The following is a 20,451-nucleotide window of genomic DNA, read 5'->3' on the forward strand; positions in this document are numbered from 1 at the left end:
ACCTATTATTAGCCCATCTATTATTTATAGAAGGTTGAGAAGGAAGATACTAACATTTAGCATCATCATGAAAGACTCCATGCAGAAGATGGTGCTTAAGTTACATCTTAAAAATAGAGAGATTCTATAATACAGATAGAAAGAGGAATTTGTGACTACCCTGAGGAATGGCCAGTGCAAAGGCAGAAGAATAGCCTTTGAGTGTTATGTGTGTGGAATAGATAAGGGCAACTGAGGCAACAGGAAAGGGACCAGTTGACTGAGAGAGATTGAGGACTTGAGAGGGAGGATGATTGAAGTTGCAACTGATGGAGAAGACTGGAGGGGTTGCAATCAAGTACACTTGTGAAAGAGTTGGTCTTGGCAAGCAAAGGGGCCACTTCTTTGTCAGAGACGGGGAAAGAAGGAGAATGTAGAAGTTGGTGTCAAATAGTTTTGAGGTGGAGAGAATGGGTCACATTAAATGACCATTTTTTTTCAATAAATTAAGAGGCAAGACTCAGCTTGCAAGGTGGGAGTGAGGAAGAAGCCTTAGAAATAGCTTCTGTGAGGAGTAGAAGATTATAGATTTAAAGCCTGAAGGGGCTTCTAGACCCTTACTGTCAAATTCAAAATAGAAACAGATCCCCGTGGGCTGCATATTGACTTAGAAAATCACAAATTAACATTATCTATGTTGTACATAAAAATGTGTCTATATTTTTAATTTATTTTGTTAAACATCTTCCATTACATTTTAATCTGGTTGGCCCTTACTCAGGCTACATTTAGCTTTTGGACCCTGTGTTTGACCCTGATCTAGTTCAACTAGCCTCCTCTTCCTGCTTTTTATACATAAGGAAAGTAAGGCCTACCGGGGTTGGGGGTTAAGTGCTTTGTCTAAAACCAATATTAGGTGTCAGAGTCAAGATTTGAATTTGTGTCTTCAGAATACATTTGCATCGTTTATTTTCTACCTTACCACACCCTTTTGAAACTTAAGATTCAGGAATACTATGCTTTGGTTCCTCAGAAACCAGTAACAGAATGGCATTTATATATTGCTCAGGAATCCATTTTGTTGTTTTAATAACTTCTGAAAGGCAAGAAATTCTTCTTCCTTTAATGGGAACCCATATGATGCTTAAAGCACTGAGCTGGGAGGTAGGAGATCGGGGCTTCTAGTCCCTGCTTAGCTCCTGACTCACTGTACGACCTTGGGTTAATTATCCTTCTGGGCTTTGTTTTCTCAATTGTAAAATAAGTAGTTTGGATTAAGTGACCCCAGAAGTCCTCTCAGGTCTGACGTTTTATATTTTGAGGTCTTGTTGCTACTCAAATATTGTATAAGCTAGCCTTCTATGTTAATGGTCCCTTCCAGATGTGGTTCCTGTCTTTCTTTGTTCTTATATTCTGTGTCTAAGGGCCCTCTTATGTCTTAACATTCTGTGCTCCCCTTTCTAAGCTTCTTCCAGCTCTGACAGTCTTTGTTTTAATATTCTATCTTCTAAAGCCTCTTCTATCCCTAATAGTTGATGATCTCAGTCCCTTTCACCTCTGACGTAGTTAATTCTGTCATCTTTTCTCTCTTTCCATGGTTTTAAGCCCTTGACCCCTTCCTCTGTAATCAGTGGAAAATAGCTGGTTACCTTCCACCACCTAATACCTGGGTATTTTATTATTAACTTATTTATTAATTATTATATATTATATATAATTACACATGATATATTTATTATATATTATTTATTTATTATGTAACTTAGTTTCTGCCTTCTTGTTTTCCATATTCAGTTTTGCTAGGTTTTTAGGAGTATTTGTTTTTTTTTTTACACATAGAACTACTTCATAGGGGAGGCTGTTGTGTTTGGCCTGGAAGGTTTGTCCGTCTGGCCACAGTTACAAAGGGACAGTTCGGAATGTTGAGTGAGATCCTATAATCATGAAACCACAGCTTTGAAGGATATCAGAGCTGGAAGGAAACTCACTGGTCTTTTAGTCCAAACTCCTGCTTTGAGCAGAGGAAGAAAATGAGGCCCCTAGACAGGAGGGGACTCCCTTGAGGTCACCCAGTGACTTGATGACTGAACTGATTATTAGCACATGGTTTTCTGACTTTAAGTCCGATACTTTTTTAGCAGAAGTATCTTTTTTGCTCCCTTTGCCTTTGCTTTCCATTCCCATTGGTGTCAGCTTAGTTCAGGACCTCATCACGTCCAGACTGAACTGTTTAGTAGCCTTTTAACATTCTCTCCCTTTAATCCATCCTGATTTTGTTTGCTAAAATAATCTTCCCAATGCACAGATCTGATTGTGTCACAATTCCTCTTCCATTCTCTAATTCCCATATAATTTATCATTTTCCTAATTCCTGGAGGTTCAAGCCCAAACTCCTAAGCTTGGCCATTCAAGTTCAACCTTTCCCTTACATTAAAAAAAAACATTAAAAAAAAAAACAGAACAAAACCTTAGTTTCCATCTTGGGTTCCAAGGGGTAAGGATTGGGCAATTGGGGTTAAGTGACTTGCTCAGGGTCACACAGCTAGGAAGTGGCTGAGGCCAGATTTGAACCCAAGACTTCTTGTCTCTCAACTTTCTATCCATTGAGCTACCCACTTGCCTCACAAACCCACATTTCTAGCCTTATCTTCCATTATTTCCCTTCTGGTACCTTATAATTCAACCAACTTAACCACATAACATCCCTGCTATACTGCTTTCATGCCTTTGATCATTCTGTATGGAACTCCTCCTGGTCCCTCACTTCTGCCCATTGAAATCCAGCCTATCCTTCAGGATTTAGTTGACATGTCCCCACCTTCAGGAAACTTAATAATGGAGGATGGCTAGGTGGCACAATGGATAGAGCACTGGACCTCAAGTCAGGAAGATCTGCATTCCAATGTGGCCTCAGATATTTACTAGCTGTGTGACCCTGGGCAAGTCACTTCTCCCTGTTAACCTCAGTTTCTTCATCTATAAAATGAGCTGGAGAAGGAAATGGCAAACCATGTCAGTATCTTTGCTGAGCAAACCTCAAATGGGGTCACAGAGAATCAGACACAACTGAAACAACCAACAACAAAAATAAAGTCATTAATGATTCTTTCAATCTTGAGTTCCCTCAGTGCCAACCCTTTGGCTGTACTTATGAACTTGTATTATAATGTGTTATGGGTCTTTGTGTATGTGTTTATTTTATTAAAAACTCCATAATGGCCATGATATTTTGCCTGTTTTTTTCTTTATTTAGTGTCATTTGTCATTTAAGGCCCACTCTAGTTTTGCATATTTATTCTAGGGTTCCTACCAATTCTTAACTTTCAATTTTCAGAAATTCCTTCCAGTGTTGAATTTCTCCAAACCCTTTTTTAAAAAGAAAACTCTTACCTTCTGTGTTACAATCAATACTATGGTTTTAAATATCTTTAAAATAAATAAACTTTAAAAATGCTTTTTAAAGTTTAAAATACTATGGGTTTAAACAGTAAGGACTAGCCATGGGGGGAGGGGGAAGTGACTTGCCCAGGGTTACATAGCTAGAAAGTGTCAGGGGCCAAATTGGAACCCAGGACCTCCCATCTCCAGGCCTGCCTCTCTGTCCACTGTGCCTTAAAATTGAGTTTTTTGAGATTCATTCTAGCTCTTTCCCTCTTTGACCTTTCTAAAGTTCTAGTTTCTGACCTGTTCTAAAGTCCTTTCTAGCTCTATTGTTCCATAATTCTCCTGTTTTGTGTATTGTTAGCTGTATTTCTCCTTTGAACGTGGGGAGCAAAACCCTTTGTTCCTCCCTTTCAGTCATGCTTGCTCTGTCTCAGACTCTGATTAAATTCTTCCTATTAAACATTAGTCCAGTCAGACTGTCCTTAGCTCCTCCCCCCAGACTACATCCTTTTATTGGCATGGAGATCATTTATTGATGCAATGTCCCTGAGTTGCTTGGGGGAAATCATTTAACTTTCTGGAGTCTCATTTTCTCCATCTGTCAAGTGAGCATAACTGGCCACTTCCCTGTTCCTTCAGGGACCTGATATCATACAATATTACGTGGATTTTAAGGTTTCCTATCAGTCCTGTAGAACCTCATGATTTTTTCTATAGAGCCTTTGAGTCAATGCATAATTAATACTTGAGTATAATTAGTAGTTCATAAATTATTTGAGCTCCCCGGAACTCTGGAGATATTGGGAAAGCATGGTCAATCCATTACCTCATCATGATCCAGTTATAATTAGTTCTGCAATCTTGTTAAGCAGGAACATGCATTTCACCAGGATAGAAGAGCATCTCTAGAATTTTTGGCTTAAGGCTTAGAATTGCCCATCATGGACTTCCTGTATTAATAACTCATCTTCCTTAATCCTTGGCACATAGGCATAGCAAGGGGGATTAAAGGGCAGAATGTTTCACTGAAACCTCCTGCTTCAATCACTTTGAAAAGATCTTTCCTTACTTTGGTTTTGGGTGTTTTCTACTCCCATTTTTGTACAATAGAAAAGAGCATTAGACTTTGAATCTCAAGATCTGGATTCTAGTCCAAAGAGATCCCCAAAGGGACAGATTAGAATGATGACCCAAATCTGTTGAGATTAAATTTAAAAGAGATATAAGAGATACCACCCAAATATAGGATAAAGCAGCCATCCTTAGACAACAGTCTTGTGGAAAAGACTGGAGATTCCAGTGGATGGAAGCTTGGAATGATTCAACAATATGTCATAATGAATGCCAAAAAGTCTAATGTGAACTTAGGCTCAGTGCTCTACAAAAGGGAAATGATGTCCTGTTGTCTTCTGCCATTAAGTATAAACTTGTACCTTACCAAGAATCTCTTCTGCATTGTCTTCAGCAAGTGATCAGTCTTTGCTTGAAGGTAGTTAATAATCACTAACATTTATATAGCACTTCAGGGTTTGCAGAATGCCTTGTAAATTATCTCATTTGCTCTTCACAGTAACCCTGGAGGTAAGTGTTATTATGATCCCCATTTTACAGTTGAGGAATTTGAGACAAACTGAGGTTAAGTGACTTGCCTAGAGTCACATAGCTAGGGAGTATCTGAGGTTGGATTTGAGCCCCATCCCAAGACTCCCCATAATGCACCATCTGGCTGTAGTCTTGTGCAAGGAATTCACTCTTTCCTGAGGCAGGTAACCTGCACTAATTATTTGCAAGTTCTTTCTTATTTTGACCTGAGATCACTTCTATTTCTCAGATAGTAATCACAAAGGCTGACTTTTTTTGGTGATTACTGATTCATAAAGCAATGTCTTATCCTTTAGCTCTCATTGAGTCTTCTCTACATCCCTGTTTGGATACCTAGGCAGGGATTATTATTCCCTTTCTATAGATAATAAGAAAAGCCCAGAGTGAGGAAAGTATCTCTCTCCCTCTCTCTCTCCTTCCCTCTCTCTTCCTCTCTTTCTCTCTCCCTCTCCTATCTCTATATAAATCTATTTCTTCCTTTTTCTATTTCTTTTTCTTTTCTCTCTCTCTCTCATGCACACACACACACACACACACACACACACACACACAGTAGTGAGTGGACTGGAACCCATGACTCCCATACTTACTCTCCAAGTGCTTTTGTGTTCCTAACTCAGTCAGCTAAAAGCGTGAGAAAAGGAGCCCTCTATTTGGAATGAGGTTTGGATTTGCAGTCTGACTCAGCTATTCACTTTGACCCCAAGCTAGTCAGTCATTTCAGCTTTAAGACTCAGCTTGTTAAATGGGGATCTCCTCTTTTGGGAAGAGCAAATAAGAGACTGGTTGGAAATACTCTGTGAAAATAACATACCATATAAATATGAGGATTTTCTTTTGTTGTGGGGCTAAAATTGGTCCTGGGATAATAATTATAATTTGCATTTCTATATGAGAGGTTTATAAGATCCTTTTCATACTTTATGCTCATTTAAATCCTAGGAGAACTCCATGATGTAAGTACAGGTACTAAAGGTAATTTCTTCCCACTTTATGGATGAGGAAACTGACTCTCAAGGAGGTTAAGTGAGGAATCATCTGTGTTCATACAGCTAGAAGCCATTGGTGGTGGGCATCAAATCTAGGTCTTCTTAACTCCCAAGTCCAGTCTAGTGCTTATTCTAGTGCCTGATGCATAACAGGTGATTAATAAATGTTTATTGCCTGATTGACTGTACTAATTCACTATGCTTTGCTGCCTGGAAAAATGGGAGTAATCATAAGTGATTAATGCATGTTTTACTTCTTTGTTGCTTCAAAATATTGAGGTTGAATTTCATTTTTCCCTCCCTCTGTTCCTCTTCTCTCCTGCCTCCCTCCTTCCCACTATAGTAGCGGTTCCTTGTGAAGATGTCCAATAACGGTGTGGACATTCAGGACAAGCCTCCGGCCCCTCCGATGAGAAACACAAGCACTATGATTGGAGCTGGCGGGAAAGACGCTGGGACCTTGAACCACGGCTCCAAACCTTTGCCTCCAAACCCTGAGGAGAAGAAGAAAAGAGACCGATTTTATCGCTCCATCTTACCAGGGGATAAAAGTATGTGTACTATTTTGTTCCTTTCTTTGCCTTTCTAGGGTGTCTGGTTTTTAGAGAACAATTTCATTTAGAGCCCAGATCCAGGGCTCTCTGGTAACCATTAACCCAAAGATTCTACTGCAGTAGAATTTATAATTCACAAATAAAATTTATTAAGTGCCTACTGTGTGTCCATCACTGTGTTAGGGATTGGAGATAAAAAGACAAAAATGAAAGTCTGTACCCTCAAGGGGCTTGTTCCAAAAGGCAGTGATGAGCTTTAGTAGATTGTGTAAGCTATTTCATAAACTATTAAAGCTTATCAGTGCCTCAAGACTTTTGAAACAACTTCTATTGGATCCTAGAGATAATAAGGAGACACAAAAGTGTACTGAATAGGGGAGTGACTAAGTCAAATTAGTGCTTATGAAAAATCAGTTTGGCATCTATATGGAGGATAAAATCAAGTGGGAAGACACATGAGGCATAAAGATCAGTTAGGAGGCCATTGTAGTTTAAGGAGAGGTGATAAAGATCTGAACTAAGTATGAATGGAGAGAAGGGAATGCACCCAGGAAATGTAGAGGTAGAAATGACAAGATTTGGTAAGTGGATATAAGGTATAAAGAAGAGTGAAGAGTTGAGGATAATTTTGAAGTTAAGGTCTTTAAGAGTCTAGAAGGACGATGATGCCTTCCATAGAAATGTTCAGAGGAGATGTGGTTTTTGGGGAAAGACAATGGGTTTTGTTTTGGATATGTTGCATTCGAGGTGTCAATAGGACATAAGTCTGAAATGTCCAGTAGGCTGCTGGTGATATGAAATTAGAGCTCAGGAAAAAGATGAGACCTGATCGATCTTGCAGTTTGATGAAGTGAGAGAGTATCTAGAGAGAAGAAGCCCCAGGAAAGAGCTCTGGAGTACCCCCACTATTAAAAGAGTATGATAAGGATGAGAAGTGGGCAGAGTAGTCTAAGGACCGATCAGCTAGGTAGCAGGAAAACCATGAGAGAATAATGTTTTTAAAAACCCAGAGAAGAGAAAATATTTAAGAAGAGAAGGCGGCCAAAAGTTTCTTACTTGTGGAAAAGCCGAGTGAGATGAAGATTGAGAAGAGGCCCATCAGATTTGGCCAATGAGATCACTGGTAACTTTAGGGAGAACAGTATCAATTGAATAATGAGATTGGACAGAAGATTACAGAGTGCTTAGAAATGAATGAAAGAGAGAGTAAATGGAGGCAGTGAATGAAGAGAACTTTTTTTTTAGGATTTTACCAAGAAAGAGGAGAGATACAGGGCAATATTGAGGAGATGGTAGCATCTTGTTCATCCACAGCAGCTCATCTGAACCTGGCTCTACCCTAAGCATCATCCCCAGCCTCAGATTAGAATGCCATTTCTGAAGACTAAAAGAACATAACTTAAAAGAGGAAATTGTCAGAAGTTTTGGGGAAGTGACAGATAAATGGATTAGTAGCCTACTCATCTCTGCTAGATATTAAAGATTTTCTTTTCAACATCACGAATAGGTTTCTTCACCAGACTTCAAATGTAATTGGTTGTAGAATCAGAGGACATAGATTCAAATCCCAGCTCAGTCTTGGTTTCTGCCTCTGTAAACTGAGAGAGTTGATCTAGTTCAAATCTTCTTAATTTGGTGTCTGTGAACTTGTTTTTCTTCTTTAAATATTAAAAAAAGTTTAAATATTCTTTTCTTTTTAAATTTGAAGTTCCAAATTCTCTCCCTTCCATTCTTCCTCCACCTACTGAGAAGGCTAGCAATATGCTATCAGTTATACTTGTGGCATCATGCAAAATATATTTCAATAAAAAAATAAAGAAAGCAAGAAAATGATACTTCAATTGTACTCAGAATTCAGTTCTTTTTCTAGAGAGGGATAGCATTTTTTCAACACGGGTCCTTTGGAATTGTCTTGGATTATTTGTATTGCTCAGAGTAGCCAAGTCACTCATGGTTGATCATCATTGCATTGCCATTACTGTGTATAATGCTCTCAAGGTTTTTACTTGCATCATTTCATATAGGTCTTGCCTTGTTTTTCTGAAACTATTCCCCTTGTCATTTCCTGTGAATTTGTTTTTTTTTTAATTTTAGTAACTATTTCAATATAATTTTCTTTTCTCTTCTTTTTTTTAAATGCTTCCCTTCTGTCTTAGTATCAGTTTTAAGACAGAACAGCAAGGACTAGGAAATTGGGGTTAAGCGACTTCCCCATGTTCATACAGCCAGGGGCATCTGAGGTCATATTTGAACCCATATCCTCCTGACTCCTGACAGACTATCTACTGAGCCACCTAACTTCCCCCAAAATTTTCCTTTTAATCCTATGTATTTTATTTTGTGCTTTTAAAACCATATTTCCGAGGTGTCCATAGGCTTCACCAGTCTGTCAACTGGGGTCTGTGACTTCCCAAAAGGTTAACAATTCCTACCCTAGATGATCTCTAAAGTTCCTCCTTTAATCCTAAAATCTTTGGAAATATAATAATTTCAAGACTTTTTTTCATGAGAAAAAGCCTACTCACATTGGCAGCTTACTCATATGTTAATAGCTAATCATAAATATCATAGAAGTCAGCTATTATTATTGTTAATGAGCCAATCACTTGGCATTTGTGTGGCCCATACTATGTGCTAGGCACTGTTGAGAAATACAAGCAAAAGATAATTATTTTAAGAATTAATTCTATGATAATTATATGTGTAATGCTTTAAGATTTTAGAACATTTACTCATAACGCTGTGTGGGTTTTTTTCTGTTCATCATTCTTTTGGGGTAGAACTGTATTTTTATTAGTGTAGGAAGCTTCTGATGAGAAACTTTCTCTACCAATCTAGATTATCATTTTCTCTGCAATTTGCAATTTATAGGAGAAGGAGGGAGGGAATATGCCCTATAATGCCTCCTACAAGTCACTGTATTAAGTACCTTACATATGTTATCTCCTTTGAAGAGCTGGTTTCCCAGTAGACTCTCATTATGTGCTCCCTGAATGAATGAATGGATGGAGGGAGGGAGCTCTAGATTAATGAATGAATGAATGAATGAATGAATGAATGAATGAATGAATGAATGAAATAGGTCTAGTTAGAAATAGTCTGTTGTTATAAAACCCCATAATGAAACATCAGCTACTGAGTTGTTCTGGTCAGGCCCTGCACCTTCTGGTTTGTCCCAAGTGACATTAAAGATTTGGTCTGGAATTTGTCCTCTGGATAGTTTTCCTTAAAAAAAATTTTTTTCCCTAAGTTTATTTCTTTTTCTTTTGGCACATATTTCTTAATTTTTTTTTAATTTTCCGTTTCAAATTCTCTCCTTTCCTCTTTCCATTTTGAGAAGGCAAGAAATACGATACCCATTACACATATGAAGTCATGCAAAACATTGTCTGTATTTTACTGCCTGAATGGGGAACTGTTTCAATAAGGGAACAGTTTGGCTGTTAATTTTAAGACTGTTCCCTGAAGCCCTGTTTACCTTCTCAATTTGGAACTGTTCCTTGACTTAGAATCAGCAGAGCAGAGCCCACTAAGAAACAGTGTTTTGTTCCTCATCAGAGTAATAAAATCATCGGTTTTAGGTGTGTGTGGTCATGGCAATAATGGCTCCCTTCAGTTGATTCAGCTGTTCTCCCTAAGTAAGTGGAAAGAAAACAGCCTCAGTCAGAAGTTCTGGGTTCCCTGCGTGGCTCTTGACTTGCTTCCTCTGTGGTCTTGGGCAAGTCAATGAGCCTCTCTGTTTTTCTGTTTCTTCCTCTGAAAAATGAGGCAGGTAGATTAGATGATCCCTAAATATGCTGTCCAGCTCTGACAGTCTATATTTTAAGGCCCCTTCTAGGTGTGTGATACCTTAGCTTCTTTGAATTTTCCTTTTATGTAGGAGAAGCTAGAATAGAGGCAGAAAGCATGTAGCCTTGTTTCTTTGTCTTCCCTGCCCATCCTTCACTTTCAGGGAATTGTAGACAGTCATTGAAAGGTAAAATGACTTAATAATAATAATAATAATAATAGCTAGCATTTATACGACACTTTACAAAGTTTACAAATATCTCATTTGATCCAACTGTCTTAGAAGGCAGGTGCTATTATTATACCTATTACACAGATAGAGGCAAACGGGGATTAATTGACTTGCCCAGGGTTACACAGAAAACATCTGAGATCAAATTTGAACTCCTGACACAGCACACCACTATTTTTCTAACTGATTGACCTCTAAGGACAGCCATTGAGTTAGTACCAGAGGCAGGATTTGAATCTGTGTCTCCTGATTTCAACTGAAATCTCACTACACCTACTATGTGTGCCCATAGTCTCTTCCCACAGGGCTCTGCAGAATCAGAGTGTCAGAGCTAGAAGGCATCTTAGAATCCAAATTTAATTCTTTTTGTTTTGGACCAGACCTGTGATTTTTTTTTAAACCCTTACCTTCTGTCTTGGAGTCAATACTATGTATTGGCTCCAAGGCAGAAGAATGGCAAGGGCTAGGCAATGGGGGTCAAGTGACTTGCCCAGGGTCACACAGCTAGGAAGTGGCTGAGGCCAGATTTGAACCTAGGACTTCCCATCTCTAGGTCTGGTTCTCAATCCACTGAGCTACTGAGTTACCCAGCTGCCCCCATCAGACCTGTGATTTTAGTAGGTGTAGGAAAGTCTCAGTGAGACATCTCTCTTATTCATGAAGATTTCTTCCTTGATTCCTTCCTTGATTCCTTCCTTCCTTCCTTCCTTCCTTCTCCTTCCTTCCTTCCTTCCTTCCTTCCTTCCTTCCTTCCTTCCTTCCTTCCTTCCTTCCTTCCTTCCTTCCTTCCTTCCTTCCTTCCTTCCTTCTTCCCTCCTTTCTTCCCTCTCTCCCTCCCTCCCTTCCTTTCTTCATCCCTCCCTTCTTCCCTTCCTCCCTCCTTCCTTCCCTCCCTCCCTTCGTCCTCCCTCCCTCCTTTCTCCCTTCCTCCCTTTCTCCCTTCCCCCCTTCCTCTTCCCTTCCTACTTTCTCCCTCCTTCCCTCTTCACTTTACTTTCTGGCCCAATAACACTCTAAGACAGAAGGGCAAAGGCTAGGCAATTGAATGACGTTAAGTGATTTGCCCAGAGTCACACAGTGAGGAGGTGTCTCAAGCTAAATTTGAACCCATTCTTCCTGAATCCAAGCTTGGATCTCTACCCACTGTACTACTTAGCTGCCCCCTCTGCTACTTAGCTGCCCCCTCTGCCACTTAGTCTTAGAGAACTGTCCAAGGCACTCACAAGGAAGCTAAATGTCTAACTCAGGTTTATATTTGCCAATGTATAGCAAAAGGTGGAACTTCAACCCAGTTCTTCCTGATTTTGAATGTGTTCACTGTACTGTGCTGTGGATCTTTGTCCATTTTCTCCCTCAGATTTACAGAGTGCTAGAACATTTAGACTGGAGAAGACAGTGCTTGTGTATATCTGTGATCTTCTATCTGGGCAGCTATCTTATACTGATCCTAAGGACAGAATTAGGGAAAGGGGCAGGAGTTATGGGGAGGGCAAGCAGTGGATCCTCGTTCCTCATATAACCGAGTTCCTTACCATCATTGTTGTTCAGTTGCGACCCTCTCTACAGGATCCCACAGACTTTTGTCTGTGGGCTTTTCTTGTCAAAGTGGTTAGAGATTTCCTACTCCAGCGTGTTCCCATTTTAATGAGGGCCTGAGGAAAATAGGGAGTAAGTGATTTGCCCAGGCTCACATAGCTAGCAGGCTAGATTTAAACCCAGATCTTTCTGACTCTCAGCGCAGGCCTTTTTTCACTAGCTGCTCATCGTTAGGTGGGTTCAGCAGATACTAGATGATGTCTTTCAGGGAGGCTTTCTATACCAACAGAGAAGTTTGACTAGGTCAATTTTGAAAATTGTATCCTTTAAGTATTTGTCCATTGTGGATCAGGTTGGATAGGGGGTGGTTACCACTACAAAATTTTTTATTGGTGTTCTTATGTAGTTTAGACATCAATCTGTATCATAATTTACCCTAAATATTTTCCCCAATCTATTCTTTTTTAAAAAATTATATTGAATGGAAAGAGGTTTTAATCAAGGACACATGTAATACCCAGTAAAATTGTGTGTCAGCTACAAGAAGGGTGGGGGGAGGGAAGGGAAGGAAATAATATGATTCTTGTATTCAAGGAATAACGTTCTAAATTGACTCAATAAATAAATTTTTAAAAATTGAGTTTTGTTGTGCAGAAAGTTTTTGCCTTTATATCTATATATTTTGACATCAGTTTTGTTGTCTTCTATTTGAACTGGGAAAAAACAATCCATCCCCTTCCATAATTGAGATAAACACTTCATTACATTTTCTAATGTAAAAAAATGTCTTTGGAGACACGGGTTTCAACTTCCTAGAAAGTAAAGCTATAGTAATCAGAGTTTTCTAAAATTGGAATGGGCCACCTTAAAAACTAATGACTTTAGGGGCATCTGGGTGGCTCACTTGATTGTTAGAGCCAGGGCTAGAGATGGGAGATTTTGAGTTCAAATCTGGTTTCAGACACTCTAGCTGTGTGACCCTGGGCAAGTTACTTAACTCGCCTTGTCTAGCCCTTACTGTTCTTCTGCCATGGAACCACTATAGAATAGTAATTCTAAGAGAGAAGGCAAGAGTTTTAAAAAAACAAAACAACAACAGAAACGAGTGAATTTATTCATTATAACTCATCAGGGATGTTGCAGAATGGATTTCTGCTCAGGGTAGGGGCTATACTCTCTGGGATACTTTGTACATCTCTATTTTTCTGTGTCTGGTGAGGTCCTTTTCCAGTGTAGAGATTCTGCAGGTACCATCTTATGTTGGTGGGTGTTTCTTCCACCTATCAGTCCTTTACAATGCTCTTACACAGCCTGCCCCCCTTGGGCAATGTATTTGGTTGTATTTTTTTTAACCCCCAGAGGTTGATTTCTTGTCCTGAAAGTGCTCTCAAGGGTATGCTTCACTTCTTGAAAACTAAGGTTCAACCAAATACCTTTCTCCATCCACATCAGATGACCATCCTACCCCCACCCTGGAAACCTGACCATCTCTGCTCAGGTTGATTGGCTGGGACTTGGGGGACTTGGGGGGGGCAGAAGGTACAGGATCATTTACTTCATAAATATGTAAGTGATCACCTGTGGAGGAAGATTCTATTTCCTGTCCACATGGCTTCTTGGCTTCATGGACACCGCAGATACTGGGCTGGAGGATCCAGACTCAGTAATTCAGTAGTCATTTATTAAAGACAGTAGTATCGGGGACAGCTAGATGAGACAGTGGATAGAGAGCCAGGCAGTCCTAGGATCAAAACTGGCCTCAGATACTTCCTAGGTGTGTGACCCTGGGTGAACCATTTAATTCTCATTACGCAGGATTGATTCTAAGACAGAAGATAAGGGTCTTAAATTTAAAAAAATTAAGGAGATTAAATAACTCTTGAACAGACCTTGCTACCTCTTCTCTCTCCCTGTCTATCTTTTCATATACAATAATGTTTCTCAAACTAATTGTTCAAAACATCTTCAGTGATTCCTCCTACCTTCTGAATAAAGTTTAGATTTCTTTACCTCGCATTTAAGAAGGCAGTATGGCTTAGTGGATAGAATACTGACTTTAGGGCTAAAAAATACCATATACAAAAAAAGGTGAAGGGAAGGAGAGAAGGATGGACCAAGCAGAGCAGTGGATGGAAAATGAAGTGTTTCCCTGGGAAGTCCTGCATCCTCTCTAAAGGAAGGCTCAGGGAGGAGTTGTTTGTTCTGTGATGTCACCCTCCAAGCCCTCCAGAGGGGGAGAGGCAGCTGAATGTGCTGAGGCAAGACCAATCTCCCTGTGATGAAGAAACTGTAGGTGATGAGCCTGTCCTGGGGAAAGTGTAATATTTGTAGAATAGAAACAAAACAAAGTAGCCAAAGTAAAATGAAAAATTACATAGCATATATCTACATTTAATATCATTACATATAATATTAGATGTTATAATTCTATTTTATCTCCTTTGCCAGATGGTTAATTCTATGAAAGCAGGGGCTGTATCTTACTTAATTCTATGTCTAGAGTGCCTAGTAGAGTGCCCGGTACATAGAAGTGCCTAATAATTGCTCTTATCTCCTCCAGGGTCCATCATAAAGCTCTGCACACAGAAAGTGTATAATAAATGTTTGCATTATATCATGAGGCACTGACACAACCAATCAATAAACATTTACTAATGGCCCCTCTGCATGTCGAGTCCTGTGCTAGTTTCAGTAGAGATAGCTGCGCCATAGCCATATGGCACAGAGTTATATGACCTAGTTTTATAGTGCTGATAAGACCCAAATGTAAATCTTATATTCTTCTAGGTAGTATAGTTTCTAGGATCATAGATTTAGAGCTTGGGGGACTTCAGAGGCCATCTTGTCCAACTCCCCCTTTTTAGATAAGAGACCTAGAGGCTCAGAGGAGTTAAACAATTCCTCCAAGGCCACACAGCTAATAGGTATCAGAATACCAAATCTAGCACTCCATCTACCATAGCACCATTCCTCTTAAGTGCTGAAGGTATAGCATAAATATTTTAGGAGGTGAAAGGAAGGAATACTTATTTTTCTTTGTCTTTTAAAAATATTTTTTTCAATTTCATTAAATATTTCCCAATTACATGTTAAGGTTTTAGCATTAATTAAAAAATTTTAGAGTTCTAAATTTTCTCCCTCCATCCTTCCCCTTCCCCACCCCTTGAGAAGACAAACAATATGATATTAATTATACTTGTGAAGTCATGCAAAAACATTTCCATATATTACCATGTTGTAAAAAAAACACATAAAGACTATTTTTTAAAGTGTGAGTTGGGTGGCTCAGTGAATTGAGAGCCAATTCTAAAGATAGGCTTGGAGTTCAAATCTGGCTGTAGATACTTCCTAGCTGTACCATACGATATTGGTTCTGAATCAGAAAGTAAGGTATTTTGTTTTGTTTTTAGGTATCCATCAAACTGCTCCCAGAGTTCATCAGTTTTCTCTCTCTCTGGAGGCAGATAGCATTTTTCATCATGGATCCTTTGGAATTGACTTGGATCATTGTCTTGATAAGAGTAGTTAAGATTACAGTTTATCCTTTACAGTTGATCAATGTACAATATTGCTGTTTCTTTGTATAATACACTCTGGTCCTTTGCTCACTTTGCTTTGCATTTGTTCATTCCTTCCCCCCTTTTTTTTCCTAAATCCATCCTGCTCATGACTATTTCTGATTAAGGGAGTCAGGTCTTAAAGACCCAGGTCTTAAAGGATATTACTAATAATATGTCACATTTTTAAAAAGCATTTAGATTTAGAAGACCTATTCCTCACATTCCTCCTTTGAGGTAGGGAATGAAAAAGCCCCATTCTACAGATGATGAAATTAACTCCCACAGACAAGGTAAGATTCACATTCAGGTCTCCTCACTCTGAGTTCCGTACTTCCATTCCATCCCACTCTCGCTCTTGAGTTTGGGTAGGATTTCATCAAGTAGAGAAGACAAAAGAGAGAAAAAATTCTAGAAAGTATTCTTTGCTTTACTTTCTGCATTTGGAATTCTTTCCTGTCCTTTCCTTTAAAGCCCAAATTTAACACAACCTTCACCAGGATGATTTTGTGATTTCTCTAGTGTCTCATACACTTTGTTTCACCTCTGGTCATATTCAGGTCTTTTCCTTCCTATAATGGGAATCTGCTGAGGTCTCACCCATCTGAGCTTTGTTTCTCACCTTTTGCTGAACCCCATACACTGCCCATCATAGGCACATAATAAATGTTGGATGTATGAATACTCCTTTTCAGCACCCCTTCTTGCTGGTTATTCTGGGACAGATTAAGGAAAGGGGTCAGATTCACCGGTCCTGGTTGAATTCTCTGGAGGTTTCTCCAGCCTGATCTGTTTCCCCTGGGTTACAGCCAGCTGGATCTTTTTTCTAACATCCTACTCAGCAATAAGTGTCTCTCAGCTTGTTGCATCCCTCTGCTCTCAAAAAATGTGTTTGACAGGTTACAGATGGGGACTGTCAGGTGATCCCAGTTCCCCCTGGGACCTGGTCTTGAGAGTTCTCCACAAAGGAAAAGAAAGACCAAAGGATTTGATGCTGCTAGGAAGTCTAGTCCTCACATTTTACAGTTGTGCAAACTGAGGCTCATTGCCTAAGGTCATCTGGGTAGTGAATAGCAAAGTGGTCATATTTTTTCTTGGTCTCATCCACCCTCCAGCCATTATTGGGGTAGAGGACAGAAGATGAGTTGGGCGGTCAACATTTCTGGAGGAGTAGATAGCCTGATTTTATTTTAAATTCAAAAATTTTAATTTTTTATTTGATAAGCATTCATTTTTTTCATTCTGATTCCTCCCCTTTGAAAAAGAAAAACAAAGCCATTATGCATAGTCAAGCCAAACAAATTCCCAAGTAAAGACAGAGAAAGCAATTATTAAATGTTTAGTGTGTCAGATATTGTACTAAGCGCTGGGGATATGAAAACAAAATAGCCTTTACTTAATTTTAGAGAGCTTACATTCTAATGGGGGAAATAGAACATGAAGGGGAGCAGGAAAGGAAGTGGTTGGGGTCGAAGTGTAGACTTTGGGGTAGATTCATCCTGCTGCTAGGGGGGAGGTAGAGCACCATGGAAAGTGAACTTGGAAGGGTCAACAAGATAGCAGAATGGATGGGAGCACCAAGGGTGGGTTCAAATCTAGCCTCAAACACCTCTTAGATGTGTGACCCTGGGCAAGTCACATAACCCCAGTTATCTAGCTCTTGCCACTCTACTGGCTTAGATCAATACATAGTATTGATTGCCTTGGTATTGTACTTGGTATTGGTTCTAAGACAGAAGATAAGGGTATAAAGAAAAAAAAAGCCAAAGTGAGTTGGAAGTGTAAAGTAAACCAAATAGAGTTTCTGGTACTCCTTAAGATATGATGATTCTAGATAAGGTCTCAACTGTCACTGAGCAGACCCCCAGGTGCTGTCAGCCATATTGGTCATGCCCTAAAATGCATTCTTATTCTGCATCTTGAATCCATCCTTTCTCTTAGGTGATGGGTAGAGTGCTTAATTATTGATCTTCCGGAATCATGGCTGGTTCTTGCATTGATAAGAATTCTTAAATCTTTCAAAGTTGCCTTTATAAAGCTGTTTTTATATAAATTGTTTCTCCCAAATCTACTCACTTCTCTTTGCATCAGTTCATACAAGCTTTCTTCCCTGGTTTTTCTGAAACCATCTGTTTTGTCATTTAAAAGCAAATACCTTTATCAGACACCTCTTTCTCCATTCTCCAGGCCAGGGTTCCCAACTCTGCCAAAGTCTTCTTCCTAAAACATGGGTCTGACCATACTACTTACTGATCAAAAATCTTTAGTGGTTCATCCTGGTAGCATAAAATTTAGGGTTCCTTTCTCCTTTTCCTTTTCCTTTTCCTTTTCCTTTTCCTTTCCTTTTCCTATTCCTTTCCTTTCCTTTCCTTTCCTTTCCTTTCCTTTCCTTTCCTTTCCTTTCCTTTCCTTTCCTTTCCTTTCCTTTCCTTTCCTTTCCTTTCCTTTCCTTTCCTTTCCTTTCCTTTCCTTTCCTTTCCTTTCCTTTCCTTTCCTTTCCTTTCCTTTCCTTTCCTTTCCTTTCCTTTCCTTTCCTTTCCTGTCCTGTCCTGTCCTGTCCTGTCCTGTCCTGTCCTGTCCTTCCCTTCCCTTCCCTTCCCTTCCCTTTCCCTTTCCCTTTCCCTTTCCCTTTCCCTTTCCCTTTCCCTTTCCCTTTCCTTTTTCCTTCCTTTTCTTTTCCTTCCCTTTCCTTTTCCTTCCCTTTCCCTTTCCTCCTTTAATAAGTAATAGATAATATCTACCATTCAGCAACTACTAGATAATAGCTAGGATAAATCTAGTCCCCTGATTCCAATCTATGGTTCTCCCCAGATACGGTGCTGCCTCCTGTTCCCATCATAGAACTTATTTCTAACAGGATCCATTATTCCATGTAGGCATATTTCTGGTCAGTTCACTCCTCCCCCACAAAAAACCCAAGTGGTTATAATATGGGAATGCCACTTGTTGCATCATGGTCAGAGATACCACTTAGCTCCATCTTGTCATTTTGCAGAAGGGGAAACTGAGGTACAAATAGGGGAAGTGATTTCCCTTAAGTCACACAGTAAATTAGTGGCAAAACTGGAAGTTTGCCAGGGACTCCATATCTTTGACTGGTCTCTAGCTCTGTCCACATTCCCTCTATTTCAGCTGCTTCTCTTTCAGGCAGAAATGTTAAATTCTTCCTAGTAGGAGTTGAATAATATATGACTTTGCAAAGGATTTATTTAGCACACAGTGACCTCTCTAAATGTACCATTTCCCCTCTTCTTCCTCCTTCCTCCTCTGCCTCTGCCTCTGTCCCTCACCCACCATTCACCCACCATTCTCCCACCAGGCTGTTCTTGCATGCATCTCTGTGAATGCCAGACCCAGAATAGTGTTCCCAGTCACCAAAGCAAACTTTTCCTCGCCTAAAAATGACATTGCTAAAATTGGCCCAGGAGCTGTTGATGAGTTGGTTATTTGCTGGATTTAGCCTCAGGAGCTGGGTAATTGCCAGCAAGGCTCTAAGAGGGAATTCAGAGGTTCAGTCTGGGAAGATTTAGAAGAGAAATGTTCTGCCATTCAAGCCTGTTTCTCTGGCCCGTAGGAAACTTGAAGACTCCCTTCTCTCTGATCTGAGCTGCTCCTTCCCAGGTAAAATTTGTGCTTTGTCAGAGAGACTGAGAGACCACGCACCCACTACCTTCAGCGTTCTGACCCGAAGGGGTGAGGTGTTTTTAAATGTAGACATCTCAGGGCTGGGAGGAGAGGAGACTGCTGTGGGGGAAGATGTTTGATGGAAGATAGGACCTGAAGGGGTGACATTTAGTAACTCACAATGCTGTATTTGCTGGTCTTGCTACTAATCATTACCTATATGACCCCAGGCAAGTCATTTCCCTGCTTGGGGTCCACAGTAAAATGAAGGAATTAAACTAAATGATTTCCAAAGTTCCTTCTAGTTCTGAATTCTATTTCTGACTCCTATTTCACAATTTGTAGGCTGTGACATACCCCCCCCCCCTTTTTACATTTTTGGAGGCAAGATTTCTTCTTCTCTCATGGTCTCTTTTCATCTGTTTCCCAGGACTCTTAGAGGAAAGCAACTCTAGAACTTAAAGGGCTATAGAAATATGACCCTTAGACAAGCCACCTAATCTGAGACTCAACTTTTTTTTAATTTATAAAATGGAGAGAATCATTCTTGGCAATCATGTTGTGAGGTTAAAGGTTCTGGAAACCTTGAAGTACATAGATTTGCTATAGCCTTCTGTTTTAAAATTCCTTCCAGATCCACGAGAAGCCAGTTCAGGCTTTTTCCAACTCTTTGGTCTCAGGACCCCCTTTACACTCTTGAGACTTATGAGGACCTCACCCCTAAGAGCTTGTGTTTATGTGACTTGTTCAGTTGTTCTTGACAAAGATCCCGGAGTGTCTGCTATTTCCTTCTCTAGCTCATTTTACAGATGAGGAAAATGAGACAAGTGGGGTTAAGTGACTTGGCCAGGGTCCCACAACTCATAAGTGTCTGGGGCCAGATTTGAACTCAGGAAAATGAGTCTTCCTGACTCCAGGTCCTGTATTCTACCCACTGTGCCACCTATCTGCTGCCTATGTGATAAAAGACAAGTCATTTAACTTTTCTTAGTGTTAGGGATAAATTACATCTATTGCTATTTATCATATTAAAAATTAAAACATCTTAATATTACAAAAATAGTTTAGACCTCAGGCACCCTCGGAGAGAACCACTCCTAGAATGCAAAGTGCCCTAGATCAGAGAGGTGACTTGCCATTGGACCTTGAGCAAGTAAATCTCATTCTCATCCCCCTCTCTCTTCTGTAAAATGGGTATAAAGATG

General features: G+C 39.8%; 1 protein-coding gene across 6 annotated transcripts in view; it reads left to right on the forward strand.

Annotated features, from left to right (window-relative positions):
* PAK1 (p21 (RAC1) activated kinase 1) overlaps positions 1-20,451 on the forward strand; it is a 211,878-nt gene that overhangs the window by 103,690 nt on the left and 87,737 nt on the right. For all 6 annotated transcript variants that reach the window (XM_056794933.1, XM_056794934.1, XM_056794932.1 and 3 more), the window contains one exon: positions 6,298-6,505. In XM_056794933.1, coding sequence (XP_056650911.1) covers positions 6,316-6,505 — 190 coding nt within the window. In that variant the 5' untranslated portion in view covers positions 6,298-6,315. The remainder of the gene's footprint in view (positions 1-6,297; positions 6,506-20,451) is intronic.

Source organism: Monodelphis domestica, chromosome 4, assembly GCF_027887165.1.
Source record: "Monodelphis domestica isolate mMonDom1 chromosome 4, mMonDom1.pri, whole genome shotgun sequence".
NCBI classification, from domain to species: Eukaryota; Metazoa; Chordata; class Mammalia; order Didelphimorphia; family Didelphidae; genus Monodelphis; species Monodelphis domestica.